At 55.2% G+C, this 23,505-nt stretch overlaps 11 protein-coding genes across 11 annotated transcripts; 5 read left to right on the top strand and 6 right to left on the bottom strand.

The window, feature by feature from the left end:
- Positions 1-516: 516 nt before the first annotated feature.
- cpa1 (carbamoyl-phosphate synthase (glutamine-hydrolyzing) CPA1) lies at positions 517-2,066 on the bottom strand. Its single transcript, XM_025714900.1, has 2 exons — positions 2,063-2,066; positions 517-2,010 (listed from the first exon to the last, which is right to left on the bottom strand). The coding sequence occupies exon 2, from the start codon at positions 1,922-1,924 to the stop codon at positions 563-565; it is 1,362 nt and encodes a 453-aa protein (XP_025569491.1). The 5' UTR covers positions 1,925-2,010; positions 2,063-2,066; the 3' UTR covers positions 517-562.
- A 1,050-nt stretch (positions 2,067-3,116) lies between these two features.
- Positions 3,117-4,075, top strand: BO80DRAFT_419603 (uncharacterized protein; the record flags this gene model as incomplete). The annotated part of the gene is made up of 2 exons (XM_025718314.1): positions 3,117-3,747; positions 3,834-4,075. 2 exons carry the CDS (start codon positions 3,117-3,119, stop codon positions 4,073-4,075), a joined length of 873 nt encoding a protein of 290 aa, XP_025569490.1.
- Positions 4,076-4,137: 62 nt separating this feature from the next.
- Positions 4,138-5,254, bottom strand: BO80DRAFT_278020 (oxidoreductase, short-chain dehydrogenase/reductase family). Its single transcript, XM_025714899.1, has one exon. It carries the CDS (start codon positions 5,121-5,123, stop codon positions 4,209-4,211), a length of 915 nt encoding a protein of 304 aa, XP_025569489.1. The 5' UTR covers positions 5,124-5,254; the 3' UTR covers positions 4,138-4,208.
- Positions 5,255-5,386: 132 nt separating this feature from the next.
- BO80DRAFT_369499 (Zn(II)2Cys6 transcription factor) lies at positions 5,387-7,183 on the bottom strand (the record flags this gene model as incomplete). The annotated part of the gene is made up of 4 exons (XM_025716396.1): positions 5,387-5,913; positions 5,956-6,227; positions 6,272-7,057; positions 7,101-7,183. The coding sequence occupies 4 exons, from the start codon at positions 7,181-7,183 to the stop codon at positions 5,387-5,389; spliced, it is 1,668 nt and encodes a 555-aa protein (XP_025569488.1).
- Positions 7,184-8,004: 821 nt separating this feature from the next.
- On the bottom strand, positions 8,005-10,093 carry BO80DRAFT_506349 (Zn(II)2Cys6 transcription factor; the record flags this gene model as incomplete). Its single annotated transcript, XM_025724542.1, has 5 exons — positions 8,005-8,661; positions 8,720-9,003; positions 9,051-9,266; positions 9,310-9,927; positions 9,981-10,093. The coding sequence occupies 5 exons, from the start codon at positions 10,091-10,093 to the stop codon at positions 8,051-8,053; spliced, it is 1,842 nt and encodes a 613-aa protein (XP_025569487.1). The 3' UTR covers positions 8,005-8,050.
- Positions 10,094-10,273: 180 nt separating this feature from the next.
- BO80DRAFT_430109 (zinc-binding alcohol dehydrogenase family protein) lies at positions 10,274-11,486 on the top strand. The gene has a single exon (XM_025720634.1). The coding sequence runs from the start codon at positions 10,372-10,374 to the stop codon at positions 11,404-11,406; it is 1,035 nt and encodes a 344-aa protein (XP_025569486.1). The 5' UTR covers positions 10,274-10,371; the 3' UTR covers positions 11,407-11,486.
- Positions 11,487-11,498: 12 nt separating this feature from the next.
- BO80DRAFT_278000 (NAD(P)/FAD-dependent oxidoreductase) lies at positions 11,499-13,227 on the bottom strand. Its single transcript, XM_025714898.1, has 4 exons — positions 12,930-13,227; positions 12,583-12,872; positions 11,936-12,515; positions 11,499-11,838 (listed from the first exon to the last, which is right to left on the bottom strand). The coding sequence occupies exons 1-4, from the start codon at positions 13,183-13,185 to the stop codon at positions 11,591-11,593; spliced, it is 1,374 nt and encodes a 457-aa protein (XP_025569485.1). The 5' UTR covers positions 13,186-13,227; the 3' UTR covers positions 11,499-11,590.
- A 900-nt stretch (positions 13,228-14,127) lies between these two features.
- BO80DRAFT_430107 (SAP domain protein) lies at positions 14,128-16,387 on the top strand. The gene has a single exon (XM_025720633.1). The coding sequence runs from the start codon at positions 14,239-14,241 to the stop codon at positions 16,213-16,215; it is 1,977 nt and encodes a 658-aa protein (XP_025569484.1). The 5' UTR covers positions 14,128-14,238; the 3' UTR covers positions 16,216-16,387.
- Positions 16,388-17,243: 856 nt separating this feature from the next.
- Positions 17,244-19,203, top strand: BO80DRAFT_460015 (DUF300-domain-containing protein; the record flags this gene model as incomplete). Its single annotated transcript, XM_025722371.1, has 6 exons — positions 17,244-17,286; positions 17,357-17,507; positions 17,573-17,870; positions 17,924-18,049; positions 18,098-18,247; positions 18,298-19,203. The coding sequence occupies 6 exons, from the start codon at positions 17,244-17,246 to the stop codon at positions 19,201-19,203; spliced, it is 1,674 nt and encodes a 557-aa protein (XP_025569483.1).
- A 627-nt stretch (positions 19,204-19,830) lies between these two features.
- BO80DRAFT_394596 (COP9 signalosome complex subunit 6) lies at positions 19,831-21,219 on the bottom strand. Its single transcript, XM_025717288.1, has 3 exons — positions 20,888-21,219; positions 20,372-20,836; positions 19,831-20,318 (listed from the first exon to the last, which is right to left on the bottom strand). Exons 1-3 carry the CDS (start codon positions 21,156-21,158, stop codon positions 19,894-19,896), a joined length of 1,161 nt encoding a protein of 386 aa, XP_025569482.1. The 5' UTR covers positions 21,159-21,219; the 3' UTR covers positions 19,831-19,893.
- Positions 21,220-21,347: 128 nt separating this feature from the next.
- On the top strand, positions 21,348-23,395 carry BO80DRAFT_430102 (uncharacterized protein). Its single transcript, XM_025720632.1, has one exon. It carries the CDS (start codon positions 21,375-21,377, stop codon positions 23,322-23,324), a length of 1,950 nt encoding a protein of 649 aa, XP_025569481.1. The 5' UTR covers positions 21,348-21,374; the 3' UTR covers positions 23,325-23,395.
- Positions 23,396-23,505: the final 110 nt, after the last annotated feature.

The raw sequence follows: 23,505 nt of genomic DNA, 5'->3' as shown, positions 1-23,505 counted from the left end.
TATCCATACTCTTCCTTTCCGGCTGGACCGATCCATTCCACATCGGTTGGCTTGATTGCTTTCTTATGGAGCTATCTATGTACTATGTATGTATGAGATTAGACTCGCATGTTGATTGTGTATGTGTATGTGTATGCGTATGCTATGGAATTCGATGATTTCTTCTGCGGTATTGTTTATTCCTTTGGTAGATTTAGTCTGGAAGGATGCAGTGTGGAATGCATGTATTGTGAGTAGGGTATGTTATTGATTTGTATGTGTATTGTTGCAATGACACCCGACCTTGGTTTTGTTATGTCGGAGTACACTCGCGGGAGAGATGGTGCCGGCATGGAGATAATGCCTTGGTGCCTAAGGCACAGTGACCAGCTTGCTTCGGTGGATGGCAAAGACATTTCTTGGGGGAGAGGTTACACAATGCGGGGCTGTACGACTACAGGAAGTAAAGTAGAAGTGATGAATATGTATTGAATCAAATGTACCCAAACTATTACCGAACCAAATCATGTACAACCGAAATCCAACCAACCCAACCAAACTCCCGTTCCAATGACATAGCCTTTTAAGCAGCAGCAACGGCAGCAGCAGCGGCGGCAGCCACGTTCTGCATGCCAATGGTAGGCTGAACGCCAACACGCTCCTTGGCCAGGAGATCGACCAAGAGAGGGCTGGGGGCGGTGTTCCGGTTGGGGTGGAACGCCAGCTGGCTGTTCTTGTACTTGACGACGCTGTCAAGGTAGATGTCGAAGAGGTAAGAGGAGTCCAGAGGACCGCCCTTGGCCTCGGGATGGAACTGGGTGCTGAAGATGGGACGGGTCTTGTGGATCATACCCTCGTTGCTAGCATCGTTCAGGTTGACAAAGTAGGGCTTCCAGTCGGAAGGCAGGGTCGAGGCATCAACGGCATATCCGTGGTTCTGGCTGGTGATGTGGCAGCGTCCCGTCGTGGTGTCCAGCGCGGGGATGTTGTGCGCGCGGTTACCGTACTTGAGCTTGATGGTGCGAGCACCGTTGGCCAGAGCCAGGAGCTGGTGGCCCAGGCAGATACCGAAGATGGGGACCTGGGAGGTCTCCATCAGGCGACGGAGGTGGTAGACGGTGTCCTGGCAGTGAGTCGGGTCACCGGGGCCGTTGGAGATGAAGACACCATCGAAGTGGTGAGCGACCTTGTGGATGGGGTAGTCGAAGGGGAACACAGTGATACTGGCTCCACGGCTGACCAGGCTACGCAGGATGTTCTCCTTGACACCGCAGTCGATGACGGCCACGTGGCACTGAGGATCGGCCGCGCTGACGTGGAAAGGAGCCTTGGTGCTGACCTGACGGACCAAGTGGATCTGCTCGGGATCGACAAAGGCCTCGTCCTGGTCAGCGTCGTACTCCTCACCGACGGTGATACGAGCGAGGGAAGAACCCTGCTCACGGAGGTAGGTGACAATGGCACGGGTATCGACGCCAGAGATGGCGGGCACACCCTCGCGGGCACACCACTCGCCGAGACTCTGAACGGCGGTCCAGTGGCTGTACTGTTCGGCCACATCGGCCACGACGACACCAGCCGCCTGGAGGTTGGGGGACTCGAAGTACTTGAGCAGACCGTGCTGGTCCCTCTCGGCGGAGGGGACACCGTAGTTACCGATCAGAGGCTGGGTGAAAACCAGGATCTGACCACGGTAGGAGGGGTCGGTCAAGGACTCGGGGTATCCCACGAGGGAGGTGGTGAAGACGGCTTCACCGGAGATGTTGGAGCGGGCTCCAAAGGACTTGCCGTGGAAGATGGGGCCATCTCGGATCGTAAAGGTGGCACGCTCATGGGCCGGACGTCCCTGACGAACGGTGGCCATGAAGCGAGACTGGATGGAGGCATTCACGGAAGGGAAGGCGGGAGCCCGGGCGGGCATGGCCTTGAAGACACGAGCGAACATTGTGAGATTGGATGTAGAGAAGCCGGTTGCTGTGGGTGGATTCAGAAGTTTCCGGAAGCTTTCCAGAGGTGATCCGAGATGTAGTCCTAGACAATGGATTAGTGTCAATTGGATGAGTCAAGGCTGAGGACTGCATACCTGAGAAGTGAAGACGGAAGGTGCCAAACGCATAAGCGCGACTGTGCTGTTACCAGTCACTGGGATTGGTAGAAAGGGGGGTGGAAGAGAGGAGATGGATGTGTTTAGATGGACATTTACTGGGGGCAGGCAGTCTGGGGATGGAGAGAACGAAAGGAGGAGAAAGAAAGAACGGACGGGGGAGGAGGAGGAGGCGGGCTTAAAAGAAGGGAAAAAGTGCGCTGGCCGGGCCGGTCGGGCGGCACGTGCCAAGGACTCACCGACTGGTCCCCTTCCGGCCAATCGGAGGGTGGCCATTGTCGCCCGCTATCGGCCTGGGAAAGTTTGGAAATTTATTCACGGCGTTGACTCACGCCGATCGTCGCCAGTGGCCAGTGGCCACTATCATTGTCTGCAAGCCAGTTCGTGCCTTACACAGATTCTGGATAGTTCACTCCACTGTCCGAGAGGACGGACGACGGAGGACCACTCTCAGCCATCCATGGGTGAACACACAGGGGCTGGTTCCCTTCCATTGAACCACCAGCGTTGGTCATGACTCACTATTGATGTAACTCTCCACTTGGTGGGTGGGTTGCTGATAGATGGCAGATCTTGACTAAATATTACCTAAGTGATAGGTCCAATTGTATACCTTGACTAATATAAATAGTATAACTAAATAGTTAGTCTAACCGTGATGACTGGTACGGTATATACCAGGAGCAATCACAACATACGAGGATGGATCATGGATGGTGGACTATAAGTAGACCACCAGATACTCGACACTGTCAACCAGCACCATTGACTCGGTGCTCAACACTGAAGATGGTACAACTCAGTGTGCCAATCAGCGCTGCATGTCGGCGAGTTCCACACAGCATCGGGTTTTTACTTATAACTGCTTGTATGCCACCCCGTTGCACCTATAATACAACGACTTCAACGGTGACATTCGGCAGATTATCATCGGACACTTCATATAAAACAGCTAGACCTACATAGCTATCCACATCATCTATCTATATGAATTATCCATACGAAGTCATACATCGAAACCATAACATCACCTATGCTCCTCCAACACCTCCTCCCAGCCCTATCCCTCACCACCACCGTCCTCACCCTCACCCTCCCTTTCAACACCAACCATGCCCACCAACCCCAAGATCAACTAACCCTCACCATCCCCCCCAACCCTAACCCTCCATCCCCTCCATCCCCCCCAAACATCAAAGACGACTCCTCCTGCGACGGCACCGGCCTCATCCCCCCCACCAACCCCAACAACCACTGCACCGGCGACGGCCTCATCCCCCCATCCCCTCCCTCTCCCTCCCCCATACCTCCAATCCTCACCCCCGATCCCACCCGCGAAAACTTCACCTTCGAAAACCCCACCCTGGAATGCCCCTACCCCTCGCAGCCCCACATCTGGGACTCCTTCAAGACGCTCGAAAAAGACATGACGAAGCTCTTCACCCTCATCCACAAAAACGTCAGTTTCACCGTCGTCGGCCATCACCCCATCGCGGGCCATTACACGGACTTGTTGCATTTCTACGTGAATGCGTTGCGGAGAGTTAGTGTCTTGTTTATGGATCATAAGGAGAGGTTTGAGATTCATCCGGTGGCGATTCATGGGGGGTGTGAGAGTCGGTGGTCGGTTCAGGAGGTAAGGTTTAGGGGGGTTATGAATTCGGGTATTTACCCTCATCCCCTTCCATCTTATCTATTATTCTTTTGGGGGGAAGGTATGGGGAAGGGCATATGTTAATGCTGTATCCAGGCGACGCATTCGACATCATAAACGTATGGGTGACGCGGTGGCACGAGAACCAAATGGTCGAGGTCCGAACGTATATTGATGCGCCGAAGATCATGGACGCATTGCACAAGAATGAGATCTGGTGGAATGGCACCACCGAGAGGGAGAATTGGCGGTATATGCCGGGCCCCGCGGGTATGCCGGATTTGAAGGAATTGGAGGGGTATATGGGGTATCCGGATGGGAGGAGGTATGAGGATTGATGGTGGTTCTTAGGGGGTAGGATGTGTTTATTGAGGTTTGGAAGGGGGGGTGGGGGGTTTAGTGGAATGGTAGTAGTATGATGCAATGATGGAGATATACGTATGATACAGATCCAAACACAGGTATAGATAATCATGCCGACAAGAAACGGTTCAACTCGTCATCCGTCCAATCCCAGAGCTTCCGCGCCAAGGTCATGTCCCTCCCAATGGCTTTCCCCTTCCCTGACACTCCAACAGGCGTATAGTACTCGCCACTCTTGACCTCGGGCGATACAGACGCCCACAGCTGGTTGCGGATTCCCTTTTCCACTGTCGAAAGGAGTCCCATGGAGTTGGCGGCATGCAGGGACACCCGGGCAATGCAAGGAGCATCCGTCGCCCCACTCAATAGATTCGTACTCACGACCCCCGGATGGATAGACGCGGTAGTCAAAGCAGGGTACTCGACTGCTAGCTGCCGGATCCAAAGGATATTCGCGAGCTTGCTCTGGCCGTACCGAGCCAACGCGCTGAGACTGTCGCCGGAGGTCTTGATCGTGTCGAACTGGAAGCCACCCGGTGGTGCGAGGCTGTGGCCATCGGAGGACAGAGAGACGACACGGGCGTCGCCATTGGCATGGGCGGTCTGCTCCAGAATCGGCAGCAGGAGCTTGGTCAGAAGGGCGTGGCCCATGTGGTTGGTGCCGAATTGGATCTCGTAGCCGTCCTGGGTCAAGCCGGGAGGCGAGGCCATGATGCCGGCATTGAGCATCAGGATGTCGAGCCGTTGAGACGAGCCGGCGAACTCTTGTGCAGCCCGCTTGATGGAGTCAAACGAGGTCAGGTCGAGTTCAAGCAGTCGGATGGGTGCGTCGGGCACTTGCTCTTTGATCTCGTCGGCAGCGGCTTGGGCCTTGGTCAGGTTGCGGGCAGCAAGCCAGATATGGTCGGGATGATGCCGGGCGTACTCGAGCACACAGGCCTTTCCCAAGCCGATGTTTCCTCCGGTGACGAGGATAGTTTTACCCGTGAGATCAGGGATATCCCGGTCCGATCGGAAGCCCATGATGTAGATGTCAAGGAAGGTTAGAACAAAAAACAAGTTAGAGAAAGAAGGTTAGAGAAAGGTTAGAGAGGAAGGAAGACTGATAATGACGAAAAATAATAAAGAGAAACAAAGTATGTCGTGGCGCTCTTATAGGGGCGCGTTGGGAGACCCGACTCGGAGGTGGACTCATCGACGCTCCGCTCCGAGCTGGACCTTGGATCTGCGCCTTATTGGTGTACCACACCTGACAGCAGATTTCGCGAAATGACACTACGATTTAATCACCAATTCCACATCGTGAGGAATTCGTTGGAGAACATTTCCAGGTCATCCGCGGATGGAGTCCACGAGTCTGCTGTGGTCGGGACGATGACCGTATCCCAGGACATCTTCATAGCCTGCATTTTCGCCGCCATGATCATGAAGAAATCGAGATGCTCGGAGCCCTCTGGATCGAGTCCAGCCGCATCTTTGACCTGGGAAAAGCGCTGTGCTGCGATTTCCAGCACCGACGACACATCTACCGATTCCTGCACCAGCTTGCGGTCCCATACGGGATAGTCGCACGTGGTGAGACGATACAGGTTCACCAGACTACGCGCCATGTTGGAACATATCAAGCAGGTAAACCCGACATATTCTTCGGGCCGAAAGGTGAGGACAGTGTCCGTCCAGGACTTGATGGTCTGCAGGCAGGCAAACAGGCACTCGAAGTGTTGATTTGACTGGGGGGGGAAGAGATCTGGGGAAGAGAAGCCAACTTCATAGATCATCATCTCCGTGTTTAGCAGCTCCATTTGCAGGATTTCTGGATGCATTAGCGAAATTCACCACCGGGAGTTCGACATACTGTTATCGGCTAGCTCGGAGGGAATGCGTGATCTGAAGTCATGGACCTGTCTTTGAAGTGACTGTAAATAAAAGGAGGCTGATGGCCGCATGAAGTGGGCATCAGTCGGGTTTGTCCCCGGGTCCATTGCTTTTGCAGTGATGAGTCGCAGTTTGACCAGCTGTACCAGCAAGGCATCGTTCGCCGATTCGTTTCGTTCTTCGACGACACGAAGACACTCGTCGAAATAGGGTGTCCACTGAAGAGGCTCACCGTTTCGTGAGAGATTTGACCTGGACACATTAGAAGTGCATATAAAGATAATCATCATACCTACGTGAAGCTCACGAGATAGCAGCCGAGCAACGCTCTGCGTTCTTCCATAGAGGGCAACCGGGAGCAACGGGACGGCCGACTGTTGCCTTTCAGGTCATAGCTGAGTAGAAGACCGGGGTCCTGGGACGGCGGCTTGTCCAGACCGAGGTCATAGAGAATCGCGATAGCCAGCTGTAGCAAACTGGTGAAGATCGGCTTGTCAAAGGAGTAGTGATGGTCCCAGGTAGTATACACTAGAACGGCCAAGAGAAAGTCAATGTTCCTGGTCCCCTCTACGTAGGCCTCGCGGCCGAATCGCTCTCGAATCTGCTTAGACAAGCCTCTCTGCTGCATGGTGCGGGTGGACGCAACAGTCATGATCGCTAGCCAGAGCAGTGGACTCTCCTGACGTAGCTGAGTCGCTGTCAGAGAGGCTGGGATGACAAGAAAGGGCAGGTGGCCGATGAAGTCGGAACGAAACCGATTCAGATACGAAGCTGCATCGCTGTCATTGGGCTCGAAAGTCTGAGCGACGGTTTCAGGATGTCCGATCGAGCTGGCCGGAGTAATAGGTGCGCCTTGAGCTAGAGGCGTCGACAAAGATACAGATTCTGCATGGCTCGAAACTACATGCCCCGCGGAGACGGCCCCGTTCAACAAGCCCGGCTGGGTCGCAGATCTGAGGATATTGACCAGCCCATCCAGTTTCTCCTCCAGCTTCTGCACATCCTTTGCCGAAGCTTTAGTCCCCGTCCGGCGCTTACGTACGGGCGGGGATGGCTGGCAGGGCTTCATCAACCGGACGCATCTGCACGATTAGCCACGAGCATGGATCGGAGGATGGGACGGACCTTTCACACGGCCCGGAGTCCTGGGGAGTACATTTGGTCTTTGCTCGGACACAGTTGGTACAAGCCCGTACTGGTGGCTTCATATTGCGAGGACATGCGTGCTCCACAAAGGGAGATGAAGTCATCGGAGTCGTTGCATCTGGCCGGAGCGGAGCGGAGGCTGCGAGGCTCCGACTCCGAAATACGAAGTCACCTGATGAGACCGGATTTGGCCCCTTTTCTTTACAAGAATGCCGTATTGTACAGCCTGCCCAATACCTCTTAAAGCCAAATAGTATACTCCGTACACCTGCAACAGTAAGCTGCAACCTGTAAGTGTGTGTGAATGTACCGGCGTTAAGCTGTTTTAGAGGCCGATGCGGCAGTTAGTACAGGGTAAGTACTCCAGACAGAGTACTCTCTCATATCTGTTCTCCGTTCGAGGTGTCTGGATCATCCTACCGTGTATATCTTGCTACGATCCATTTCTACACTGTAAACAAGACAGCAATCAATCCAAGAGGACCGCCTCAGGATGGATACAATGACACATTCAGACATCACCATAAATCACTCATTCACCTGGTAAGCACGTACCAATTCTTACTACTGCTTGCGTTACCATGGTTCTCGACACCATCATCGAGTTTCTTGTCCCAGAGTATATGAAGCACTGATCTATTGGGAACTCCAATAGCAGTATTACTGATGCCGTGCAAGTGGTAATGGTACCTGACTGACTACCTGAGGCGGAGACATGATATGGACCCTGATCCACAATTCCCGGCGCTAATCTGATTCCCCACTGGCTTCTACATCATAGTAGTACACAGTATGGAGTTGTGGGGTTCGACATACTATACAGGCTGCAGAGTATAGACTATAGAATTTTGATTCATCATATACTGTACAGCCATGACAGCTCATCAAAACAAACTAAAGTATCCACCACAATACATTATAGTATCTACCTACTGCATCATAGAATTCAAAAACTCCGATAAACAATCATCAAATCCCATCGCCATACCCAGTTCATGGCCGGACATATCCTGCTGCATACCCTGCTCCATCTCCAACCCACCACCACCTCCACCACCACCAGTAGTATTCACATCAAACCTCGCCCCCCAACTCATCCTCACCGACTCATACTTCCCAATCGAATAAAAAAACACATCCTCTCCCTCTCCCTCTCCCTCCCCCTCCCCCTCCCCACTCTCCAACTTCGCCAACGCCGCCGCCTGCCCCAAATTCCCAATCAACCGATCCATAACCGTCATGATATCCGTGGTTCGTCGAACGTGAGCCCGATCCCAGGCGGGATCCTCGAGGGTCGAGAGCTTGTAGAGAGCGGCGAGGTTGCGAGCGAGTTGGGCGAACACCGGGAAGGGGAAACTGGCGTATTCGGCGGGGGGGATGGCGAGGAAGATGCCCATCCAGGAGTGGACGGCTTCGAGGCAGGTGTGGAGGCTTTCGAGTTGTTGGAAGTTGAGGGCGTGGGGGGTCGGGAGGGCGGGTTTGAGGAGGGAGGGTTCGTGCAGGGTGAGGATGGTGTTGTTGTGGTGGAGGTGGAGGATTCCTGGGTGGGAAGTTAGTTAGGGTTGGTGGAGGGGAGGGGGGAAAGGGGGTAGATGTACGGGAGCGTTGGGAGTGAGGGGCGAGTTTGCTTTGGGTTCGCTCGAATGGCGCGTTGATGGCGTGCAGGTATACGGTTGTAGGGGCTTTCAAGGGCTCGTGGGTGGCTGTGAGGCCTCGATGCCAGTCGGAGGTGTTGAGTTTCTCGTTGACGAGCTGGAAGCGAACCTGCTGGGCGAGGACTTCGTCGTTGAGGCACTCGGGGTGCTCGCTGAGGTATTGGAGACAGTCGTCCATGTGGGTGGTCCAGCGAAGGGTGTCGCATTTCTGCAGGAACAGGGAGATGCTGAGCGCGTTAGTGTTGATCTGGCTAAATGGGTAGAGGGTGGGTACATGGAGGTCAGAAGGAAGCATCCCAGAACGGCACGTCGCTCTTCCATTGTTCGGACCGGTGGAGTGGGATTCTCGTCGGGCTGCGTCTGCAACAGACACATTAGCGACGACCCATCACCCTCGGGAGGCTTGTTGAGCATGAGGTCAAAGACAACGGCCTTGGCGAACTGGTTGTACACGGTCAAGTTGAGCTTTTTGAAGATTTGCTGGTTGGACCTGGCTGAATTAGACCTTGAATCAGAGGTAGAGAGGCACATACCATGCCATATACACCAGGAGACCGAGTAAGAAATCGACATCGCGACCAGCAACATCGTGCACCATGCGCTGGGCCACAATATCCCGGATCCTATCACACAGAGCATGGCGCTGACTCGGGCTTTTGGACGCGACCGCCATAATACACAGCCATAGGAACGGCCGCTCGCTGCGAAGACGCTGTGCCGTCGTCCCCGGCGGAAGATACACGAAGGGCAAGTAAGGTAGTTTATGAGTGACAAACACACTCAGACACTCTTCAGCCTGCGATGGGGTCGGTTCAGACGAGGCCTGCCCGCGAGCATTCACCTCATCCTGAGCATCCGGGACCGTTCGCTGCGCCGTCGGAGCCAGAAACCCACAGTCAATGACTCTCTCCACCGACGAGACCGTGCGATCGACTTGAATGGGAGGAAGGGCCTGTTGAGCCTCGGGCTCTCGTCGCAAGTCCTCAATCAACTCGACATAATCCCCCGAGAGGCCCGTGGAAGACTGTGCCCGCAGCAACGTCACCAGATCATCGAGTTTCCTCTCTAGTCGTCCTGTCTTGGACGACTTGCGCCCGTTCGGTCGTCGATGGAATGCCGATGGACGACATTCTTTGTTCAAGCGCTGACACCTGGTAATATGGTCAGACGGGGTTCGCGAGATGGTATACGTCAGAGAAAGCACCTCTGGCATCGGCCGCCTCCTTTGGGAAGAATGCATTTGCATTTGGACTGTGAGCAGTTCATGCAGGCGCGGCCATAGGGCGCCGGGGCGAGGTCATATTGGGGTTGATCCATGGGGTTGACTGATGCAGAGGGAGGAGATGTAAGAGATCGGATTGCGACGGATTTGAAGAGGCCGTAGGAGAGATTAAAAGGTGCGAATGCCGTCGGGGTTAAGTCGAAGGATTCGCCGTCGGATATTACGGGCTTAGTGTCCTATCGCCATCCTTAGATAAATAAGGATATCCTGGCCATCTCGATTCTATCATCAGTACAACATCTATACAATCATATCTCAGCTACAACATCCTCATTCAATTCAATCAATCCCACTTCCTATCTACCACACCAAAATGTCCCCCACCAACACCGCCGCCTGGATCCAATCCGAAAAAGCACACCCCCTCACCATCTCCCCGGCCCCCTACCCCCAAGCCGGCAACAACGAACTCATCATCAGAAACCACGCCATCGGACTCAACCTCGTCGACTACGCCCGTCAAGACCTGGGCACCGCCCTCTTCCCCTGGACCAACTACCCCACGATCCTGGGCAGCGACGTCGCCGGCGAAGTAGTGGAAGTCGGGCCCGGTCCTCACTCCTCGCGCTTCCGCCCCGGAGACCGTGTACTAGGCCTGACGAACGAACTGAAAAGCAACCGGTCCGCTGAAGGCGCGTTCCAGACCTATGTTGTTCTGCAAGCTCATATGACGTCGCACATCCCGGCGGATCTCTCCTACGCTGATGCGGCTGGGATTCCTCTGGGGATTTCGACTGCCGCGTGTGGTCTTTTTCAGAAGGAGTATCTCGCGCTCCAGCATCCGAGAGCTCCCCGCGCGGAGTCAACATCGCAGACTGTGCTCATCTGGAGTGGTTCGTCGAGTGTGGGTAGTAACGCAATCCAACTTGCCGTGGCGGCGGGATATGAAGTGATTACCACTGCGTCACCGAAGAACTATGACTTTGTGAAATCGCTCGGTGCGAGTCTCGTCTTTGACTATGCATCCGAGACAGTAGTCGAGGACATCATCGCCGCATTCACGGGGAAGATCGGTGCGGGCGCGTTAGCGATTGGACCGGACTCGCCGAGATTATGTGCGGAGATTGTGGCCCGGGTGGAGGGGAGGAAGTTCGTGGCGTTGGTGAGTCCGGCGACGGGACCGTTGCAGGAGGGGGTCGACTCGAAGTTTGTTTTTGGGAGTGATTTGGTGGAGAATGAGGTTGGGGAGGCGGTGTTTGTGAACTTCCTGCCCGAGGCGTTGCGGAGGGGCGAGTTTGTGAGTGCGCCGAAGACGGAGGTCATGGGGAGGGGGTTGGAGGATGTGCAGGGGGCGTTGGAGGTGTTGAAGAGGGGAGTGTCGGCGAGGAAGTTGGTGGTGGAGTTGTGAGGGTGAATAGGGGTGTTGTGTATATTATGAATATTTTATTTTGTGCCGCTTTATGTTTGGTTGGTTTGATGTAGTAGAGGTAAAAACATTTGATATTGTGCTGAAATCACGGAATCTGATACGATATATACTATGCATTGGATCGTAGATGACCAATCGAATGTAACTGACCCAGGAATCTTGATCATGCTAGAATATCTCCCCCCTTGGGCCCCGTCCTCGCCTTCTCAATCCTCTCCGCCGACGTCTTAAACAGCCGTGGCATGGTCGTCTCCTCGAAAGGTTTCCCCGTCTGAATCATCCCCGCGAGCTCTTTCGCGGAGAGCAGCACCACCGGCATGCCGTGGCCGTTGAACCCGGCGCAGATATATTGTCCGGGTTTGTTGGGGACTTGGCCGATGTGTGGGTGCGAGTCGTAGGAGTAGCCCATGACTATGCATCACACATTACTTAGACGATTCATGCAGAGGGGGAAGTGATATAATGGAACAAATCAAGAGAAGAAGAGGAAAGAAAAGGCAGAACTCACCTCCCGTCCAAATCTCCTTCACATACGCGCCGCTCTCCTCCCACCCCCGAAACGTCCGCTGCATATACCCATCATAGTAACCCTTCGCGGACTCAATCAACGTCGTATCATCCACCACGCCATACCACTGCGCCAGATCATGTTTGAAGGTATACTGCGCCCCACCCACAATAATACTCCCATCGGGCCTCGTAATCAGATAACTGCCGCCGCCCTGCGCTTCGGATCCGTATCCGATGGCGTACGAGTACGGGAGAAACGGCGCCGTCTTGCCCTCTGGCACTGTGATGTGGCAGCAGATTCCCCGACAGGGGACGATGTTGGCGGAGTACTCGGGCAGGAGACCGGCGGTGTAGGCGTTGGTGGCGTAGACGATTTTGCTGGCGCGGAGGGAGCCGCGGGGAGTGTGGATCGTGTGGGTTTCCCCTTCGGATGTGATAGAGGTCACCGGGGTGTGGGTTTGGACGTTGAGTTGGGGAGAATGGATGATCTTGTTCAGCAGACCGAGGATGAATTTGTAGGGCCAGAGTGTGCCGGATGTGTAGGAGATGCAGGCTTTGGCGCCTTTGATGCCGGAGATCTGTATACCAGTTAATCCCATTCCTTATGCCATTATAAGGCCGGGAAAAAGAATAAGGATGGCTCACCCCCTCGGCATCCCGCTGCGACGTGTAATGCAGGTCCTTGGCTAGCTCAACCCCCCGCGCGATAAGCATCTCATACGCTTCCTTGGCTTTCTCTGCCGCCGCTTCATCCAAATACGCATTCATGTTCCGGGTGATGTTCAGATCGCAGTCGATGTTCTCTTCCCGGAGGAGATCCTTGAGAGCTTGGATGTGCGCGTATTCGAAGCTGGCGATCTCGACGCCCGCATCGAGCCCGTAGCGTGTAATGTAGGTTGGGATGTGTCCGTAGATGTCGGGACGGAGGTGTCCGCCTGGATTTTCTTAGTCCTGTAGCATAGTATTGTTCGTTGAGGAATCGGAAAGGGTACCATTTCGACCAGTCGCGCCCGAGCAAATCTGCCTCGCTTCTAGAAGGGTCACGGTGGTGGTTTTGTCGCCCTGGTTGGAGAGCTGTTTCAGGAGGTAGTAGGCTAGTGTGACGCCCGCATAGCCGCCGCCGATGATCACGATATCACTGTGCGGGGGCAGGTCGGGAGTGGTGCGGACGTCGTCGAGCGGGTCGAGCTGGGTGCGCCAGAAGGGGGTAATGGGGTTAGTTGGGGGGAGCATGCTGTTGGATGTCATTTTGTTTCACTGGATGAGTGGATAGGGGTGGTTGGGTTGGAGTCACGGTGCAATATATAGATTGCGGTGTTTACTTCGATGGGTCCGGCCCAGCCCCGATCTTATCTGCTCTATCTCGGAGTTCGGCTGGGGCGCGATCGGCCGGGGTCGGAGTGTTGCGGAGGATTAGAGCCAATGCTGTCCTAGATCATTCTGTGTGGTATGGACTTGCTCATTTTCGAGTCAATTCGAATAGCTCCGGTGGTCTGGCGACTGTATGATCTTGTATTCTTGCATTGCTGGTGTTAGAGAAACGCATGGCAAGCTAACGCTTCGCAGATGATAACACGGTCCCTGGAGGATACTAGTCGATAGGGACTATGTAGTACTCCGTACACCATCTCACGCTAACGTTGGCACTAAGCAACTTCCCTCTGTCTATCAGACGGACTATCAGCACCTAGACACTACTCAGCACCTATCGGCACGAACACCGCTATCATGGCATCGTCCCGGACTCATCGTTTATCAACAACCTCGTCAACCTGCATCGGACAAGGCGGGGTTTGTTGATATCTGATTATCTGATAACACCGATGTAAGCCTTACGAAACTCTATTGCCGGTGTCCTACGGAGTACCATCCCGTACTTTAAGCGTACTGAGATTCAGAAGCCCGGATCTATGCGATAGACAGGTACAGTTGAGCTTGCACAGGTGAAAGATGCGATAAGCCAAGAATCTGAGCGTGGAATGCCCTCCCTTCATCACTGCATTGGACATCATGGAAATAGTCTCACGTCCGCAAGAGCGCGAGCCCAATCAGGCAAGTGGAGCTCACCCGGATCCGGTAGCCACCTTGCCGGAATCGGCAGCTCTGAGGCTACCGCCCAATCCGGCCTAGCGCACGACATCATCCCGATCGGTCGCGCTCGAAGGCTCATTCTCATGCCCGACCACCGCAGGGGCATCGCATCGCACCAACACCCAGCCATGACCACGCCTGTCTGAACCTCCCCGACAACCGATCTTCATACCCCTGCATGCGAGTCTACGATTGTGCGCTTCCGTCACAATGACCGATTACGCGAAATGGAAGGTGACCGACCTCAAGGCCGAGTTGAAGCGCCGCGGCATCCCGCAGACCGGTCTCCGCGTTAAACAGCAAATTATTGATCGATTGGTGGAGGAAGACGCGCAGCAGGGGACAGAGGCAGTCGCAAATGGAGAGTCGCCGGTTGAACAGGATGCTGCGCCAGAGACAACACAACCCGTCGAGTCGGAGCCCGTGCCAGAACCAGAACCAGAGCAAGAGCCAGAGCCGACCGCAGATGCGCCGGCCAAACCGGAGAACCTGGAGCCTGAGGGGAAAGAAGATCAATATGCGGAGCCAGTGCAGGAACCAACGCAAGAGCAGGTACAGGGCGACGCTGTCAACGAGACGAAGCCGGAGCCGGTAGCCCCCAATGAAAAAGCTGCGGAGCAAGAGCAAGTCCAGTTTGAAGAACCTACTCAAGAATCACCAAAACAAGACGAACCGGCGGAGCCAACCGATGCAGACCAACCAACCGATGCCATTATGACCGATCAACCACCCGATACGACTATGGTCGAACCCGCCGACCAGACCAAGACTGAGACAGCTGCAGCGCCGGTAGAGCAGGCTCCTGGAGAGGCAGCAGAGCAGTCTGCGATGGTCGAGCCGAAAGGCGCAGAACTGGCTGCATCCGACGAGACCGCGCCGCCCGTTGCCATCCCCTCGGAGATGAATACCGCGTTGTCGACCCCCCTGCCCACGGAGGAAGTGCTGGAGGACAGGCGGAAGCGAAAGCGTCGCAGCCAGAGCCCCGTGCCCACCCCCGACGTGCTTGCGCATAAAAAGGCCAAGGCCCAGGATGAAACGCCCCGGGTGCTGCTGCCCGAGGACCAGGAAGCTCAGGAACGCGAGGCCCGGCAGGACGGCAGAGAGGATTCCGGCCCACAAGGAACCCCTGAAGAACGCGCGGGGCCCGAAACCGCGTCTGAGCATGACGCCCCGCCGGTGCAAGATGAAACGTCCAAGAAAGGCGCCCCCCTGAAGCATGATGTTCGCTTCAAAGGGCTGTTTGCTGCCAAGGACACCCAGCAGACCCGCCCCGTGTCTCCCCCGCCGGATGCGGTGATGGAAGATGCCGACGTCGAGCCTGCTCTGCACGTCGCCACGGCCGCTCTCTATGTCGGCGGCTTGATGCGTCCGCTCCAGCCGGTCGCGCTCCGGAACCACCTGGTCAGTCTGGCGTCGCCTCCGGATGCCGCGCCCAATCCGGACGTGGTGGTGGACTTTTACTTGGACCCCATCAAAACGCATTGTTTTGTGAGCTTTACGGCCGTCGCGGCGGCATCGCGAGTCCGCACCGCCCTCCACGGGACGGTCTGGCCCAACGAACGCAACCGCAAGACCCTGTTTGTGGACTTCATTCCCGAGGACAAGCTATCCCAGTGGATTGAAAAGGAAGAAGGGGCCCGACAACGCAGCGGTCCCCCGCCACGCTGGGAAGTACGGTATGAACCGACGGAGGACGGCGTCGAGGCGGTGCTAGGGGAGATCGATCCGAGAAGCGCTGGATCTCAACCGGCGCGCGGGCCTGAGTCCTCAGGATTCTCCCGGCCACCACCAACGGGGCCCCGGGCAGAGATGGGCGGCCCCGGTCGGCGTCCCAGCGGCGAGGCCCCGGCAGATTCGAGCTCCCGACCTGGACAAGGATTCAAGCCGTTGGATGAGCTGTTCATGTCTACGACGACCAAGCCCAAGCTGTACTACCTTCCGGTGCCTCGGGAGGTGGCGGATCGACGCCTGGATCGCTTCGACGATTTGCTACGAAAGGGCGAGTACCCCCGGCGGGGAGGGGACGAGCCCCGTCGCATCACCTTCGAGGACGATGATTATTTTGTAGACAACGGGCCCGACTTTGGCGGCAATGGGCGCAACCGACGAGGCCGTGGTGGGCGAGGTGGGCGAGGACGCGGAGGCTTTGGGGATTCATGGAGGGATGACCGGCGCAGTCGATATTGAGTGAAGGAGATATACCCATTACCCCTGATCAGTGATGATGATGATACACTATGGAACTGCCACGGTTTGGGATTAGGTGCCGTGCCAGTCCGAAAGGCGATTGCAATTTCCTGTACAGTAGCCCAGTGCCAAGACGGCGGCGTGAAAAGCGTGATCGACGCAAATTGACGGCCATGTAAATTATTCCATAGTATCTCGGTTTAGATGTAAATCACAGGAGTGTCTCCTGGATGACCGGAAGATTTATTTTTATCTTGGTTTCCCAGTACGGAGGACGGAGGACTGAAATTGCCCTGAAATTGCGGTGGCGCAGCAACCACCGTCCGCTATGCAGCGTTGCAGGAAAAACACTGCGACAGGAACGATGACTTAAATGTGGCTGCCTTGCGGGTCGGCCAGCACGCTTCCATTCTTCGTCTACCCTTGACCGAGTTGAGTACTACCAGTACTTCAGTACACCCCTTCCAAGGTACAGACTACGCCAGGATCCATTGTTTGATAACAAAGGACCAGCCCGACGGTGCCCGCCGGTTACACGATCATCAATATATCCGTCCTCCTGGGCGCCGACTCTTCGCCTGACGTGCGCCTACGTACTCATACCTCCCGACTTGCTCCACTTCACAACCCAACTAGACTCCGTCACCCTGGGCGTGGTCCTCTCTTTAACTCTCTCCCGCCGGTCGCTGCGATCCCAGCTCGATCATCGTCCTGCCAGCGCATCCCGAGTATTGCCAGGCCCATCGTTCCGTCCCTCCCGGTACCAAAACGCCCTCTCCCTGCGACTCGAGGCACCGCAACGTGACGAAAGCTTAATATTGGGTGGCTCCCAGGGGTTCATGGGAGCCAAGCCCGGTTGTGCGGATAAGATATCTTAAGACCGAGCGACGGGCTTGGGTTCATCGCGACGATCGCCTCTTCTCGCTCCTCGCTCCTCTCTCGCCCTCGCATCCCGTCCTTTCCACCTTTCTTCCCTCTTTCACCCCCGAGGCTGTTCATCCTTGCAGTCTACCTCCCCGCCTGCAAGAATGGGCTGGCCTGTGTGCAATTCCACCGCGGAAGATGAGACCAGTACGCCCCTCCGTTTTCTTGATGTTTGCGACTCGCTGGTTTGAAATGGGCTGACGCGGACTCTCGTCAGTCACCGAGGTCGACCTCTGGGATGGTGGCATCACCTTTCATGAACTCTGCCTGATCGTGGGCGGGGTTTTTGGCCTCATCTCAATCCTAGTTTCCTTTTACCTGATTGCAATGCATGCCACACATTACAGCAAAAAGATCGAGCAACGGCAGTATGTTTCCACTTTCCTTTGGCCTCATCTGCTTCGCCAGACTGACATGCGACTCTCCCTGCTAGTATTATTCGAATCCTGTTAATGGTCCCCGTTTACGCCGTCGTCGCATGGCTGGGAACCTACTTTTACAAGAACGACGTTTACTACGATGTGATCGGCAATTGTTACGAAGCATTTGCGATTTCCTCCTTCTTCTCCTTGATGTGCGCATACATCGCGCCCGACCTCCATAGCCAGAAGGAATATTTCCGTGGAGTCGAGCCTAAGCCATGGGTGTGGCCGATCCCGTGGATGCAGAAGTGCATGGGTGGTGAGAAAGGGATTTGGCGGACTCCGCGGAGTGGTTTGACCTGGTTCAACGTGAGTGGCAGGCCATGTGTGCGGTTAAGTCGGGATGCTCATTGGGTCTATAGGTCATTTGGATCAGCGTGTTCCAATACTGTCTGCTCCGAGTTCTCATGACCATCGTCGCGGTCGTCACGCAAAAGTTCAACTTGTACTGCGAGGAGTCTCTCAACCCTGCGTTCTCGCATATCTGGGTACGCGCTCTGCATCACTGTGTTGGATATCGCTAATCCCTGGGATAGGTTCTGGTCGTGGAGTGTATTGCCGTCTCGATCGCCATGTACTGTCTGATCCAGTTCTACATCCAGATCAAAGACGACATTAGCCAATATTCGCCATTTCTGAAGATCCTTTCTATCAAGTTGGTGATTTTCCTGTCCTTCTGGCAATCGGTGAGTGCATCCCTTCCGACGTTCCATTCTGTGTCGCCTAATGCGTTCAGACTTTGATCTCTTTCCTCACGTCCGCCGGAGCCATCAAAACAACCTCGAAGCTCCAGGACCCCGATCTCAAAGTCGGACTCCCCAACCTGCTCATCAACATTGAAATGGCGTTCTTCGCCGTTCTCCATTTGTGGGCATTCTCCTGGAAGCCCTACTCCCTCAATGGCCAGACCGCCGAGGTCACCGACTTTTACGGCAACGGGAAAGGTAGCTATGAAGGCGGCCGCTTCGGCATGAAGGCCCTGCTTGACGCTCTAAACCCATTGGATCTCATCAAGGCCATTGGACGCAGTTTCCGCTGGCTCTTCGTTGGTCGGAAGAGGCGCACGATGGATCCCAGCTACCATCACACCGCGAATGATGCGTTCAATCTGAATGCCACGGAGACTGGAATCGAAACTCACGGCACCGCATATGCCGGCGCCGGCGCAGTGATGGGCGGTGGACGCTACAGCCCCCCTGACGACGAAGGGCAGGTGCTCTTGTCGCATGCGCAGCCAAGCCCTGGTGGACTGGTGCCCCCGACGGAGGATGACAGCGACCCGAACCGGTTCTACAACCATAACCGACTCAGCGCCACCTCGCTTCTGGAGCCTGCCGCCTCGCATACGGCCCGGCCGTACTCCCCCTACGAGGAGGACGCATACAACCCATACCTGGTCAACTCCCACCTTGAACAAGACCCGTACCACGCACCTACGCCCGGCAACCCGCCCTATCCAGACCATTCCGAGCCGGTCAACCCGGTCAACCCGTACCACCCGGAGCCCTACCAACCCCAACCCATCCGCCCCTACCACGCCGACCCCAACATTCTCCAAGAACAACCTCCCATCCCTCTTCCAGAATCCTACCCAACCCCACCACCACACTACGACAGTGACCACCAACAACAACGCCGGTAAAGCCACGAGATTCGATTCGACGAGCGAAAAAAATCCGCCCCCGCGGAATGATGACCCCTCCAAGTCTTCATGCATGTCTTCTTCCTTCTGGTAGCGAGCGCCACCGCTAGCCCTCATCGCTAGCGTGTTCGTGTTTGTGTTTGTGTTTATCTTTGTCTTTGTATCCGGCGTTGGTTGTGTCCGTCCGTTTTTGTGTGTATCTGTCTGTCGTATAATACCCTGTGTTTTTGGGCTTGATCTTTTTTCTTCTTTTCTCTAGTTTAGCCACTTACTACCCATATGAGATCACGGTATGAAAGATTGAGGTTTTATGAGACTAGACTTATACCTCTGTTTTTTTGTTTTGCTTGTTTTGCTTGGTTGGGGATTTGGGTGGAAGCTTGTTTGTCTGTCCCCGCTTCTTTTTCTGTTTATATTATTGATTTTGAAGTTGGTGGAGGGATGGTGAGATGGGGTATTAGATAGATTCTATTGTACAATATTATACTATGTTCTTTTGCTTAGTGGAGGGTGTATCTATCTATCTATGTCTAGATGTTATTGTGACGACGAAAGTGCAATAGCTTCGTACTGAGACTCCGTACCGAGACTCCGCGCTAGGAATGAAATGAGGATGGGACATCCAATCTAAGTAATATGATCGTTAATTCATTTCGTTAAATACTATCTATCTAGGTATGTGTCGAGATTTTATCCATGAGTCACTCCGTCCCGAGTCGAGAAGAATTCGTCCCCGAATCGACCCTGCATCGCTAGCTGCGATTTACGGGGTACCATCGTGCGTCTCATGTTGTTCATGATGGCGGTTCGTTTGCCGAGTTCGCGCATGGCGCTGATGCTCTGGCCGAGTTGTCCGAGGAGGGAGACCAGGTGCACGTCGTTGCTTTGGGCGATGGCTTCGGCTGTGAAGGCGCTTTGTTCTTGCGGGGTGAGGAGGGTGAGGTGGGAGAGGAGGGCGTTGATGTTGCGGAGGATGGGGTGGGATAGGGTGGCGGTTGACGGGGTGTCCTCGTTTCCGCCTTCAGAGGCTACGCTGGCGACGTAGGCCTTTATGAGCGAGATGCGGGATTCCAGGGCCCTGACGGCGTTGAGGCGGGTGGTGAGACTGGCGATTACTGCGGCTCTGTCAGTTAATCGTGAACTATATTCGGGCGGTGGGTCAACTCACGTTCTTCCTCCTCCGGAGAAAGTAGGGTCGACTCCGTAGGCTGCTCTTTGATATCCTTCCCGATAGTTTGCGATGTACTTTGGGAATCTACGGCCGCATTTCGGGCTGTCCGCGCGACTGTATCAATACCGATCATCTCGGCTTCCCCGGTTTCGACGGAGTAGGGCAGCTCCCGGAATCGGATCGTGAGAGATTGCTCTTCGCCGTCCACCTGCATCGTCTTGCCGCTTTCCGCCGCATTTTCGCCCTCGTACACGCTCTCGTAGATGGTCACGGGGAGTTTGCCGCCGTTGGATGATGCCCCTTGCACCAGGGACGGGTGGAAGGCGAGGAACACGGCGGACTCATTGTGGTTCTGGAGGATCTGGCGGTGGATGGGAAGGTGGGAGGTATTAGGGCCGGATGGAGGAGCGGTTGACCACCAGCCGACGAGGTCGAGAGCGGGAGCTTTGTGTACATCTTTGACTAGGAGGGGTCAGAGCACGCAACCGGGATGGGTATAGATAGATGACTGACATTGTTTGACTCGCTCCACGAACCAGTCGTGAGGAATCTGAACTTCACCGTTTGGCCCTTCTCCCACCACGCACTCGAAAGCGTGCTCCAGTGTAATTTCTCGTCCGTTCTGTTGGCCTAGAAGCGCCCCGATGATAGGCCCCTGCTGGCAGCGGGCGGCATGGCGGGTGATGTGGTCAGATATGGTGAGGAGGATCAAAGGGTGGAGTTGGATGTGGAGGCCAGAGTCGGAGTTCTTGGGAGATATGAGGGATTCTGGTTGATCGGACATTATGTATAGTATGACTTGAAGTCGATGGGTTTGATCTAAAGTTGAACGGGGGAGCTGGAGCTGGAGCTGGAATGGTCTCGAACTGATCGGGGAATTGGCGGAGATGTCATGTTTGCCCGGTTTGCAGCCAGCTCCCCGCCGAGGATAAGAAAGCCGTTCCTGGCTGGTTCTCCTCAAGCCACTCCACGGATCGCATCGGGAATCCTTGCCATCAAAATGGCTGTTCCATCGACTTACGATGAAGTCAGACTGCATCTGCAGCAGGTGCAGCGTGACCCCTCTACCCGTTTGGACCTGACTCTCATAGACAAGCTGAGGCTGGAGCTTACCGCAAACATCGATCGCAGAGTCCCCGCCACCCTCTTGATTCAGATCTCGCAGCTCCTCCCCATCCTGCAGGAAGACCCCACCCCTATTACGACGCTGGGTACGAAGGCTACTGCATACTTCAGCTTTGCCGACCTTCGCTCTGTTGAACCTCCGATCGATTTTATCTCCGGTTTCAAAGCGCCGTCCGAACCGATCAACTTGTTGGCTCTGTCGTTGCTGAGCAAAGCGGGAAATACCTCTAGTGATGCTGCCATCGTTGCCGGTGATCCGGAACTGGTTGCATCCTTGGTGGAGCTGTGGCTATCGACCTCTTCTACGGCGGTAGCACAGGCGGCCTTTGACACAATCTGGGCGCTTTTGGAGATCGACTTGGCCAGCCCTCTCGAGAATGTCGGGCACGAGAGCGATGAAGCTACCGGCGGACAGGGGCTCGTCTGGAGGCGGATCTTTACAGACAAGGATGTCTACGGCCTGTTGTTCTCTCTATGCAGTCTCACCGACGATGGACCGGGGACGCTTTCCAAACGCGACAAGACCGTGGCTCAGGGAAGGCTGATGGGGCTGCTTGTGAAAGCGGGCCGGCTGCGCTGGGATATGATTTCGAGTCCACAAGTGCCAGAGGTTGAGAGGAAGTACCAGAGCAGCAGCCTTCTCCAGTTCACATCTTGCTATATGGTCGACCGGAGTGATGTGCTCATGCATATGACTCTCGTGAACTTTTTCCATGATCTTCTGGAAATTGACGCCCCTGGTCTTCTTGCACGGACTATTGTGCAGTCAGCGTCTACTTTCTCCTCCCCCGCTTTAGATTTTCTCATCTCGCAAAACATCCACACCACCCTACTCGAGTACTACTTGGACGAGTCAAAGCTGGACTCGGTCGACCTGGCTTACCTATGCGGGCCTATCATGACTTATGTTGCGCAGTACGCTGAGCTGTATCCCAACCATTTCCTGCAAAACCCACAGCATCTGCTGGACCGGATACTGTCTCGCATTTCTGCCTCGGTGACGATCTCGTCTTCCCAGTGGGCGCATGGGCCGGTCCCGAGCGGGCAGTTGAACGTTCTCTCTTGTCTGCCGCGAGTGCTGCTCGTGGAAGCCAGCAAACAAGGGTTGAATCCGGTTCTGGCCGTGCCCACCAGTCCTCCCAACAAAGAGGCTCTCGACGTGCTGTCCAAGATCCTCCATGGTCCGGTCAAGCAAGTTGTGGCAGACTCGATGGAGCTCAATGCTTCGGGGCAGATGCCGACCGACTGGCACAAGGAGGCAGCGGCCGCACGCGCCCTATACTTTATGTACACCAATCATCACGCTAATTTCTGGACGGATGTTGTTGCCACGGCTGACCTGCTCGCCATGAAGGATGTATCTTTGGCGTCCATCTCACTCATGAAGTCTCTTATTACCGCTAATTGGCAGATCCTGACGGGTGAAGTCACCTCGTCCGTGCCTGGCACCTCCCGATACCAGCTCCCCACGGAACAAGCTTTGGAGAGCTTGTCCCCGGCTACACAGGGAGTTCTCCCGTCGTCCGGTGCCTGGGCGGCCCTGACCCCGCCGGCGTTGACCATCCTGTTGCCGTATCTGTTCAAGCCTCCTCGCTCGTACGCCGAGTTTGTCGGCGGCGGTGCCGGCGACTCGCAGAACGCGGTCTGGAAAGTAGCCACGGCGAAGCACGAGGTCTTGGTGGCGCTGTATGATTGTCTCAAGGAAAGCGGTGGACAAATGGAGGGATGCGAGGATATCATGCGTACGCTGCGACAACGCGTGAACGAGGGGCCATGGGGGCCTGTATCTGAGACTGCAAACCAAGTTGCAACGGTTGGCCTGTGATCAGACTAAGTCGGGACGAATTACGATAGCATTAGATACCTTTCTTATGAAGCACTTGATACATAGCCATAGTACTATCTACTACCTAGTAAGAGTACTACTCCCATACAACCTGATTGGCCACACCACCCCAGGGCTCCCGCCCGAATACCCTAACCCCATTCGCCCCTCTCTAGGCGGT

Source organism: Aspergillus ibericus, assembly GCF_003184845.1.
Source record: "Aspergillus ibericus CBS 121593 unplaced genomic scaffold BO80scaffold_83, whole genome shotgun sequence".
In the NCBI taxonomy this organism is placed as follows: domain Eukaryota; kingdom Fungi; phylum Ascomycota; class Eurotiomycetes; order Eurotiales; family Aspergillaceae; genus Aspergillus; species Aspergillus ibericus.
The sequence above is the reverse complement of the archived record's forward strand: the minus strand, read 5'-3'. Positions and strand labels throughout refer to the sequence as shown.